The 11,827-nt window shown below is 41.8% G+C and overlaps 1 protein-coding gene across 1 annotated transcript in view; it reads right to left on the reverse strand.

The window, feature by feature from the left end:
• MCM3AP (minichromosome maintenance complex component 3 associated protein) overlaps window positions 1-11,806 on the reverse strand; it is a 44,293-nt gene extending 32,487 nt beyond the window's left edge. The window contains exons 1-7 of the mRNA XM_081301521.1: window positions 11,351-11,806; window positions 9,757-11,046; window positions 9,334-9,554; window positions 5,463-5,541; window positions 5,068-5,209; window positions 2,538-2,728; window positions 768-907 (exon numbers count right to left, since the gene is read on the reverse strand). Of these exons, the coding sequence (XP_081157647.1) occupies window positions 768-907; window positions 2,538-2,728; window positions 5,068-5,209; window positions 5,463-5,541; window positions 9,334-9,554; window positions 9,757-10,960 (1,977 nt within the window). The 5' untranslated portion in view covers window positions 10,961-11,046; window positions 11,351-11,806. The remainder of the gene's footprint in view (window positions 1-767; window positions 908-2,537; window positions 2,729-5,067; window positions 5,210-5,462; window positions 5,542-9,333; window positions 9,555-9,756; window positions 11,047-11,350) is intronic.
• Window positions 11,807-11,827: the final 21 nt, after the last annotated feature.

Raw genomic sequence — 11,827 nt, forward strand, 5'->3', positions numbered from 1 at the left:
ATGAATGTGTAACTAATTAGAATAAAAATTTTTTAAAAAAGAAATGCTTATGAAGAAATCCTCATAACACATGGAAGAGTTCATGAAAAGATACAAATTGAATCTAGATCATCCATCATCTCCATGTGCAGAACATAAATACAGAAAAGGGAAGGAATAAGACTGTAAAAAGGCATTGCGGCTCAGGAGGCTGAGGCAGGAGGATCACAAGTTCAAAGCCAGCCACAGCAAAGGCAGGGTGCTAAGCAACTCAGTGAGACCCTGTCTCTAAATACAAAAAAGGGCTGGAGATGCGGCTCAGTGGTTGAATGCTCCAGAGTTCAATCCCCGGTGACTACCCCCCCCAAAAAAAAACTGTAAAAAGGGGAAAAAATAAAATTTTAATCTAGATTTTAAAAACCCACATCAAGGTAGATCTCCTTTCCAAGACGAACCACTCTCTCCCTTGAGAGTGTCTCCCCTCCTTTCTTTAATAAATTTTGTTACCTTTCTTCAAAAAAAAAAAAAAAAAATCCTACATCTATACTTTATTGCATTAAATATGATGTGGTTTAGTTGCATTACACAAAAACTACTTAGCCAACATGTCAGTATGAAATAGCTTAATATAACTATTAATAGCACAAATGCCCATCACCATCCCAAAACAGCAAACATTCAAATCAAGTATCCATATGTACAGAAACCACAAAGAACAAGCCTTCCCCACCCCTGCCCAACACACCCCCACCTCCAACCCCTGATAAGAGGGGAGACCAGAGTCCCACCTGGTCAGTGCCTGGGACCACTTCAAAAACGCTAAGCTGACTCCGGGTCTCCCGCATGTACCGCTCCTTCTCAGGACACATGTCAGGGCATGTCCCAACAAAAGTCCTGGCTTTGTCCAGATCAGTCCTCTTCACGCGAGCTAAGTGATGTCAAGTAAGAGGTAAGGACATACCACATGTTGGTTATTGGGAACCCACAGAAGTGTATTTTCATAGTAACAAAAGACAAAAATTGAAAAAAGAAACACAAATTACAAAGGAAAGAAATATTTTTAAAACCCATCAGACGAAGGGACTTATATGGCCTACCCTTTCAGACAGTAGACATCAAGGATCAAAAAGACCACCAGGGCCAGACCTCTCCAACAGTCAACAGAACTTCACTGCAGACTACAGATGGGCATCCTCTCACTCAAAGCTAGATGTACCACCAGTGTTCTAGAATTCTTTTTTTTTTTTCTATTTTTGTTGTTGTTGTTGTTGTAGATGGACACCTTTATTTTTTTAATTTATTTTATTTTTTATATAACTGTATTTTTTTTATTTATTTTTATGTGGTGCCGAGGGTCAAACCCAGTGCCTCACATGTGCTAGGCAAAGCACTCTACCACTAAGCCACAATCCCAGTCCAGTGTTCTGTAATTCTTATGGTGACTTCAGTGATGAACAATCATGGTGTAGGATGTTTACTAAAGTGATAAATTTGTTAAATGCAACTATTCAAAATATACAAATATTCTAGAATTCTCTCTCGTTATTTGTAATGGAAGTTAATGGGGTCTTGACCTGAGTAAGTACATGATTATTATCCATAGAATTCAAGGTTACATATTTATCTTTTCTCTTTGTTTATTTATCAGTACTGGGGATTGAACCCAGGGATGCTTTATTACTGAGCTACACCCCATCCCATTTTTTATTTTATTTTATTTTTTGAGACAGTGTCTCACTAAGTTACTTAGGGCCTAAATTGCTGAGGCTGGTCTTGAACTTGCCATCCTCCTGCCTCAGCTCCTGAGTCGCTGGGGTTACAGGTGTGCAACATTAAGTCCAGCCTAAATGTATTTTTTAAATAAAATGGAATGCAATAACTTCACAACTCAAAATGTAATCTTATTTTTATTTTGAAAATAATTCAATACCTAGTAATAATTTTATTTAACATATAAAAATCACCATGTCAATGACATAATTTTTGGTAGTAGCTTTTATTACTCTGTTAAGGAAGCACTGTGATTATTCCAATTATTCAAAGCTTTTAAAAAAGAAAACTCCAGGGATGGGGATGTGGCTCAGTGGTTAAATGCCCCTGGGTTCAATCCTCCAGTCCCAAAAAAACAAATAAAATAAAATTAAAGGAAAAAAAAAAAAGGAAACTCCTAAAACTGAAATTTAAGAAGAAAAATTGCAAAGAGTATGTATATTTACATGTTTGGTCACTGTATCTCTTTCACATTAATCAATACTTTGAAGGCGACACATTTACACAGCTCAACATTCCACGGGTGGGACTACATCCAAAACCAAGCACTCTTCACCTCAATCCTTGAGACACCACCTTCTCATCACTATTTCATGCATATGTCTGCAAACACATTCATCTACATAGGTACACACACAGCACTCAATCCCAGGAAGACTGGTCAACAATAACAGGCAGATGTGGCACATCAGAGACCCAGAGACTCAATGGCAGTTGAGCCCATGGAAAGGGACACTTTCACCATAACCTTTCCATGGACTCTGGAACCTGTGCCACAATGCACATACCTTGCCGCATGATTCGGTCTCTTTGGTCAAGCAGGCGGTACTTCTCCTCAGATGTCTCAGCAATGGTACCTATCAGAGCACTAAGGGATGACACGGATGGCCCAAGGCCCTCAGAGCCCTCAGACCCAGAGTCAAATGGGTCTCCCTCAAACTGGTGAGCCTTCAGAAGACTTGGCTTCTTCACTGGAGAGCTATAGAAAAAAATACATTAAGGGTCCTTGTAACATTTCCATATCTGAACCTGTCAAGATTTTTGGGTCCTCTAAAACTGAGAAAGCATTAAAATGAGATATGCCTTGATAAAACTGGTGATGAGAAAAGTTTTCTTTTCTTAATGAAAAAGAAGCAAGGCCAGGCACAGTGGCACATGCCTGTAATCCCAGCAAGTCAGGAGACAGAGGCAGGAGGATACAAAGTTCAAGACCAGCCTCAGCAACTTCACAAGACCCTGTCTCAAAATAAAAAATAAAAAGGGCTGGCAATGTAGCTCTGTGATAGCATCCCCTGGGTTCAATCCCCAGTACCACATAAAAAGAAGGAGCTAGCAAGGCAGGCATGGTGGCACACACCAGTAGCACACACACTTGGAAGGCAGGCAGGAGAATCACCTGAGCCCAGGAGTTTGAGACAAGTCTGAGCAATGTAGCAAGAGCTCATCTCAATGGGGAAAAAAAGTTGGTTACAGGCACAAAAGTAATATAATTATTTACTAGTTTTAAAATAATTTTTGAAATATTTCATGTTTTTAAAAGATGAAATGAACTAATTTAAACAGTTAAAATAAATATTTCTGGACTTCTATCTCAAAGCAATTAAATTCATTCTGGAAAAAAACACACCTTTAATACCATAAGGAAATACTCTGCCTACATGCTATAATACCCAACTTTACTTCTGTTGAAGGACACACTAAGCAGAACAGGTCTCAGCTTCCCCATTTTCTAGCTGTTTTTCAACATTTTCTAAACTTGAATGCCAAAGAGAGTGTAAGACTGGTTGAGTGAGAAAAGAAAAATCAAAATCAAACCAGCAATTAAACTGCAATCATGAAATGGAAAGTGAATCTGGCAAAGTGGGTGGACACACCTATGATCCCAGCTAGAGGATCACAAGTTCAAGGACAGCCTAGACAATATAGTGAGACCCTTTCTCAAAAAAAAAAAAAAAAAAAAAAAAAGAATAGAAATAAGGTTGGAGACTTAGCTCAGTGGTAGAGCACTTGCTTAGCATGAGTGAGGCCCAAAGTTCAATTCCTAGTACCACAAAATGAATAAATAAATACATAAATAAAATGAGGAAAACAATGCACTAGCCAAAAGAAAAGAAAGATTAAGGCAGAGACTTGTCAAAGCAGGCCCAGTTGTAAATAGGACAGGAGCCAGCCAGCTCTCTCAGAACACAAACCCAGAGGAGGGGCCCCTGGGAAAGAGTTCCCCATACAGACAGGGCAGCCATGTGATGGAAAAGCAGCCACGCTCACACCAATTCACAGCTGCCCAGGGAGCAATAAATGAAACCTATAAGAAGTTGTACAGAGGCTGAACAAATCCTTATTAAGAATGCAATTATTGGGGCTGGGGTTGTGGCTCAGTGGTAGGGAGCTCGCCTAGCATGTCCATGGCACTGGATTTGATCCTCAGCACCACATAAAAATAAATAAATAAATAAAATAAAGGTATTGTGTCCAACTACAACTAAACCAAAATATTAAAAAAAAAAAAAAGAATTCAATTATTACAGTCAGATGTCTTAATGGGGGAAAATTACTGAGATGCATTAGCATTTCAGGGGGGACTATAGGTAACCTTATGGGACATGACAAGCATAGAGATGGTGACCAGCTCAGGGCACTGTACTCCATGAGCCTCATGGGGTAGGCATCCTTTTGTGCAGACAGAAGCTCTGCCACCCTAAGTGAGTAGCCTCCTGAGTAGGAAATAACCCACAGGGTCTCTACAGCTGGGGCTAAGAGGACCAGACCAGGCTAGATTACAGCAGCTTTGTGATGAGATTCTCCCAGAGAAAATGCCTAGATGGAAAATAAGGCCCGCCCCAAAAGAGGGTCTTCTCAGCTCCTTGTCTATGAGAACAGGATGAGACAGAATCAGCCCTGCAGATGACAAGTTCCAGATGTAGAAAACTCATTCTCCAGTCTCAGCTGGGACCCAACCCTGCAAAGATGTGCTATCCCAGAGCCTCCTCACTGCTCATGCTGGTTGGTAGGGGTGGCGGGGCGGGGGACGGTCTTCAGAAGGACCTGTTTTCCAGTCCCAGAAGCTGCTGGCAACTAGCTCTTTTTTAAAAATATATTTTTTAGTTGTTGATGGGCCTTTATTTATACGCAGTGCTGAGAACTGAGCGCATACCTCACACATGCCAGGCAAGCACTCCACACTGAGCTACAACCCCAGCCTGGCCACTAGCTCATTTTTTTCCATCCCCCTGGTCCCTCAGCCACTACTCAGATGTCATTAGATGACACTATCCCCATCTGTCCTTCAATGTGATCAGCAGAAAAGACCAATCCCACCTTTTATTCAGGCCTCCAGCTGCAGGCCTCACCGTGGGTTTGCCAAGAGGGGAGTGCTGAAAGGGTGCATCCTCTGTTCCCTGGCTGGCTTCACTGTCACCAGGTTTCTTCTCCTTCAGGGAAAAGGGTTTCTTATTGGGACCTGAGGACAGAGAAGTCAGAACAGAGTTTATGCCATCACAGGTCTCCTGACCCTGGACTTAGATTCTTTTTTGAGAAAGCAATATTTTTATAATTGTCACAAGAGGTTAGGAAAGATCCCAAAAAAACAACTATGAGACATGAGGATCCACTCAGAGCCAGCCTCCCCACCAGTGATGGGGAAAGGACTGACATTCACAGGTCAAAGAACTTGCACAGGCATCTGACCATGAAAAGAATAACTGAAAACTCACTTATTTTCTTCTTGTGCCAAAAGATAGCCACATCCTTATGTAAACTTTTCCCCTTCTTCCTTGCCAGGGCTGCAGATGCCTGAAAAATCGTCCAGTAATAGAAATATGAGGACAGCAGGAGACCAGAGAACATTAGGCTTAAGACTTCAGTACAGAATGATGAGATCACTCAAAGATGAAAAGGAGCCAACAGTGCCTCCTCCTACCACATGTTCTGCCTGCATTTCTGTCTCCAGCTGTGGCTGCCATAGCCCTCAGGTCCCTTACCTATCACACAGGCATGTATGTGAACTTCTCCTTTTTGAAATAACACATGAACTTGGCCTCTGGCATTTGGTATGATGAATCTCACCAGCTGGTTTCATACACAGAAACAAAAAGATTGCCAAGTCACACTCAAGCACAAAAGGAATATCAACTACAAGATGATACACATGTGATACCATTTATCACAAAACACACACACACCTGTAATCCCAGTGATTTGGGAGGCTGAGGCAGGAAGATCGAGAGTTCAAAGCCAGTCAGCAATTTAGCAAGGCCCTAAGCAACTTTGCAAGACCCTGTCTCTAAATAAAATATAAAAAGGGCTAGGGATGTAGCTCAGCAGTAAAGTGCTCCTGGGTTCAATCCCTGATACCAAAAAAAAAAAAAAAAAAAAAACACCACACACACAAAACTAACTACACATTGTATACGTATACAATGTCTAGAAAAATATGCACCACATTAGGTAAGAGGTCAGTCTTGAGTAACAGCAGACATGGGAGGCATGGGGGGGTGCATGGGTAATCAGCTTCATCCATATCAATAAAATTATTAAAATGGCAATGTATTTTTATGTCCATTATGTAATAAAAACATCATGTAATAAAAACCTTAATGTTTATTACACAGGCAAAACATAATTTGTTTTTTTTTTTTTAAAGAGAGAGTGAGAGAGGAGAGAGTTAGGAGAGAGAGAGAGAGAGAGAATTTTTAATATTTATTTTTTAGTTCTCGGCGGACACAACATCTTTGTTGGTATGTGGTGCTGAGGATCGAACCCAGGCCGCACGCATGCCAGGCGAGCGCGCTACCGCTTGAGCCACATCCCCAGCCCCATAATTTGTTTTAAAATATTTTTTAGGTTTAGATGGACACAATTCTTACCAGTACCTACTCACACATGCCAGGCAAGCACTTTACCACTGAGCCACAACCCCAGCCCAAAATTTTTTTAAAATGAGGATTACCAAGTGATCCAGCAAATCTACTCCCAAGGTGTACACCCCAAAAAAATGAAAGCAAGGACTCAAACCTGTACTTACATAACAATACTCAGAGCAGTATTATCCACAACAGCCAAAAGGTGGAAGCAAGCCAAAATGTTCATCAACAGAGTATTTTATTAACAAAGGTGGTCCATCCTATTCACCCATAAAAGGAATCAAATTCTGATACATGCTACAATGAATGCTAACTGACATAAATCACACAAAAAGACAAATACTGTATGACTCCACATACATGAAATATCTAGTAGGTGAATTCTTAGTGATAGAAGTTAGCCTAGAGGTTACCAGGGAATAGACCAGGTTACCAGGAACAGTATGGGGACTTACTGCTTAATGGTTACAGTTTCTGTTTACAATAATGAAAAAATTCTGGAAATAGTTGTCTGGTTGCACATCACTGTGAACATAATTAATAATACTGAATTATTTTAATAATAAAATAAATAGCAAAACCCCTAAAACTATGAATATTTTTGCATGAAAATTACACAGGGGCTAGGGCTGTAGCTCAGTGGCAGAGCACTGGCCTAACACATGTGAAGCACTGGATTCAATCCTCAGCACCACATAAAAAAATAAGTAAATAAAATAAAGGCATGCTGACTATCTACAACTACACACACACAAAAATTTTTTTTTTAATTACACTCTTAGGAATTTAAACAAAGGACAAAAACTAAGTAAGCAAATAAACAGGATAAAATGCCATGCACCATAGAATACCATTTTATATATATACAAACAAGTAAATAAAATTAAAAGTTATGAAAACATGCTTTCTTCTTTATAAATTCTTATAAAGTCAGGCATGGTGGCATACACTTTTAATCCCAGCAACCTGGGAGGCTAAAGCAGGAGGATCACAAGTTTGAGGCCAGTTTCAGCAACTTCTCGAGATCCTCAGCAACTTAGCAAGACCCTGTCTCAAAATGAACATTAAAGGGGCTGGGATTGTGGCTCAGCAGTAGAGCACTCGCCTAGCACGAGCGAGGCGCTGAGTTCGATCCTCAGCACCACATAACAATAAATAAAATAAAGATATTGTGTCCAACTACAACTAAAAAAATATTAAAAAAAAAGAAAATTTTAAAAAAGGGCTAAGGATGTAGCTGAGTGGTTAAGCGTCTCTGGGTTTGATCCCCAGTATTCCCCCCACCAAAACAAAAGAGAGGAGGGAGTAATAGAGACTGGTTATTGATTTTGGGAAATACTAAAGATTAGAAGGGCCCAATGTTACATACCTGTAGTCCCAACTATTTGGGAAACTGAGGTAAAAGTATCTCTCTCTTGAACTCAGGAGTTCAAGGCCGGTGTAGCCACAGCAAAACCCTACCTCTTAAAATAAACAAATATAGACTAGGCACATACACTTGTAATCCAGGCAGCTCAGGAGGCTGTGGTAGGAGAATCACAAGTTTAAAGCCAGCCTCAGCACCTTTAGTGAGACCGTAAACAATTTAGCAAAACCCTGTCTCAAAAAATAAAAAGGATTGGGGAAATGGCTCAGTGGTTAAGCACCCCTGGGTTCAATCCCAGGTACCAAAACAATTAACTAATTAAAAATAAATATATAGGGGCTGGGGTTATAGCTCAGTGGTGCCTACCATGTGTGACACACTGAATTTGGTCCTCTGCACCACATAAAAGTAAATAAACAAAATAAAGGTGTTGTGTCCATCTACAACTAAAAAAAAATTGTTAAATACATATATAAACATATATATAAAGTAAATAAAATTAAAAGCTATGAAAACATGCTTTCTACTTTATAAATTCTTATAAAGTCATGCATGGTGGCATACACTTTTAATCCCAGCAACCTGGGAGGCTAAAGCAGGAGGATCACAAGTTTGAGGCCAGTCTCAGCAACTTCTCGAGATCCTCAGCAACTTAGCAAGACCCTGTCTCAAAATGAAAATTAAAAAAGGGCTAAGGATGTAGCTCAGTGGTAAAGTGCCCCTGGGTTTGATCCCCAGTACTCCCTCCCCACCAAAAAAAAAAAAAAAAAACAAACAAACAAACTTAAGAACATTATTTTTTCCATAAGAATATTTAGAAAAAATAATAAACATATAAAGCTGCATAACATGAGCAATGCATCTGTGCATATAACCTACAACCCATGAATTACAAAAATGTTGAGAGTTGGTACAAACCCACCAGTTGTTTCTGGAGGACAGGATCACAAGAAATTTCACATTTTCTTTGTATTATTAGAATATTTATGGTGTTCATGTACTATGATCAATTAAAGAAAAACAAAACCAGAAAACTCAAGTTTGAAAAAGTGCTGTGTGGTTACAGAGCCACTCCCAAGCCTTGCAGAGGGCTAGACTGTTGCAACCCTCAGAGCTCTCCTAGAGCACTGGCACCTCAAGCCTTTCAAGATTCCAGGTTATGAAATAAACAAAGAGCTGGATCACATGCCTATAATCCCAGTGCTATCCAAGGCTCTCCAGGACAAGAGTGAGATAAAATTTGAGTGCTTTCTCCATGTTCTAGAAAGCAAAAAACTGAAGAATGTGTCACTTTTAAACCGTTCAAAGGCAACAAGTCAAATCTGCAGTAGCGAATGGCAACTCAGAAGTACTCACATGATCAAAAAAATGCACTACTGCAAGCTTCTTGCTGCGCCTGGTAAAGATGCGCTGTACTTTAGCAATTTTGCTAAAGTGGTTCTCCAGAATAGTTCTGTCATTGAGATAGTCAGGGATGTTCTTGCACTGGATTGCTGTGACTTCAGCGGGAGACAAGCCCCCAAGACTGTCTGTGCTCTCGCTTCTTTTACTCTGACGCATAGTTCCCCTTAGAGAATCTAGGGGTTAGGACAATGGAAACATAAACCATCAAATGCAACATCTTCAAACAAGAAAAAGTTCATGGATGTAAGGCCTGCTCCAAGGATCCCTTAAGTTCTACTTACAGAGAACTAACAGAAAAAACAAGCTAATACCCAGGAAACTCACGGACAGCCTGCCAGCAAGATTTACTCTGCATTGTACATTTTAAGAACTCACCTTCTTTTTTATCTCTACCTTCAGTTTCTTCCTCTTTATTCACACCTGGAAGCCGGGAGGCTGCCAGGACAGACTGACTCCCTCCTGGGATAGCCATGTGGTCACTTTCCCCGGACTCCACAAAGCCAACTTCCTTTCTAGATTCTTTGTTGCCCAGACGACATACTTCTTTATTGCTTTTGAAGACATCCTGTATTGTCCGACCAAACAAAGTGCCTCCTCGAGGTCGATTCAGGCGGACAGGCCGTTTATCTGGAGGATGGTCACCCCTTGACAAAGGGTCTAAGTCTTCTGCCTCGTGGCCATGCCTCCTAGGGGACCGATCCTGGTCCTCTTTCCTTTTCAGTCCTTTCATGAGGCTGGGAAGTGGCTCCACCTGGGAAACAGCTTCTTCACACCCTGGTCGGATCCCCGTTTTGTTTACAGGGAAGGGTTCCCCCAAAGACCCAGAAGATGATATGGGGAAGCTACTGAAGCTACTATTAGAACTTCCAAAAATTGATTTAGGTTCTCTCTTCTCCTCCTCTACATTTTGGTTTGACAAAGCAGGGGTAAAAGCAGATGATGAATTACTACTACTAACTGGTTTTGAAAAGGTAAAATTTGAATTGGTAGCTGAACTACTTGTCACCTGAGGAAAGGAAAAAGAAGCCAAGCCTCCAGGTCCACTACTAACTGGGTGGGAAAATGTGAAAAACCCAGAAGTAACTTGGCTCTGGGTTCTCTCTGGTTCGGACTCAGTCCCCAGTATTGGTCTGAACACTGCATTTTCCAGAGGTTTAAAGCTGAATTCGGTTTTCCCAAAACCACCGCTTGCTATTTCTCCAGATTCTGATCCAAAAGTAGAAGTACTTGGGAAAACCCCAAGGCTAGTGGGTGATTTGAAACTAAATCCTGCATTTCCAGACACAGATGAACTTGAAGGCCCAGAGACAGCTACAAAGGGAGTGTGTTCAAGTCCAGAAAAGAGTCCAGAACTTGAGGTTTGGGTGAGTCCAAACGTTTGCACTGAAGAGGAAGGTGCCACAAAGCCAGGTACCTGTGAGAATCCTGTGTTCTTTCCAGATAATGTATTGCTTTGCCCAAAAAGAGAAGGCTGACCAAACCGAAATGGGGGTTTGGCCTGAAATGTTCCCACTGAACTACTAGAAGATGCTGCAAAAGTACTAGGCTGCTGCCCACCAAAAGGGTTGGTTGGGTTCATCTTTGATTCAATTATTAGAAGACAATAAATACTAAGTGTACAAAAATTATTCCGCTTCCTCAAACAGTCTGTTGCACCAGGATAAGCTGAAAGACATAAATTCAGATCATCACAGCACCTCCTGCAAGACGACTGAGTCTTGAGTCACCCGTCACACTCTAAGGATAATTAATGAAAAGGCAGGCAATGCAGAGGACTAAACAATCTTACTTTCTACTGAGAGCCCACAGATTCTTTTTGTTAGTGAGCAGGGGCACAGGGTGGTACAAATAAAGTACTATGTTACGTAAGTTTAAATCCTGATCCTTTAAGATTAAAATAAAAATCTATTTTACTGAGCTGATAAATTGGTGAAGTCACTTGGTAATAAGAATGAATGTCGTTACTTACACCTTCCTACTCAAAGGGGAACTCGCCAGAGTCTTCCAACCTCCGAGGCCAGAGAATTACAAGGTAACACTGTGAAAACGTTACTGTTTCAGCGTTTCCTCCCATTCGACTTTTCTCAGAGTAACTGGAGCACGGAAAACTTTTCCCAGGCCTAGAAATACGTTTCCTGCTGCGCTGGCGGCCGCCCGGGCGCCGAGCGGCCTGCGACGGAGGGGCCGGCGGGGACCCCACCAGGCCGCGCTGCAGGCTCAGCTGGCCGCGCGCCGTAGAGACGCCGGGCGCCCAAGGGAGCTAGCAGGGCCGGCGCTCACAGCCCGCCGCTGGACGCCCAGGCCAGCGCCGCCGCCCCGCTCTGCGCCCCGCTGGACTCTCCGTCCCCCTCCGCTCGCCGCTCTGGGTCCCGGCGTACCCCAGCGCACGCACCGGCCTCGGCCGTGGGAGCGGCGCTCAGCTGGGGGCAGAGGACAGAAAACGAAA

This window comes from Spermophilus citellus (genome assembly GCF_964194105.1).
Source record: "Spermophilus citellus genome assembly, chromosome: 7".
In the NCBI taxonomy this organism is placed as follows: domain Eukaryota; kingdom Metazoa; phylum Chordata; class Mammalia; order Rodentia; family Sciuridae; genus Spermophilus; species Spermophilus citellus.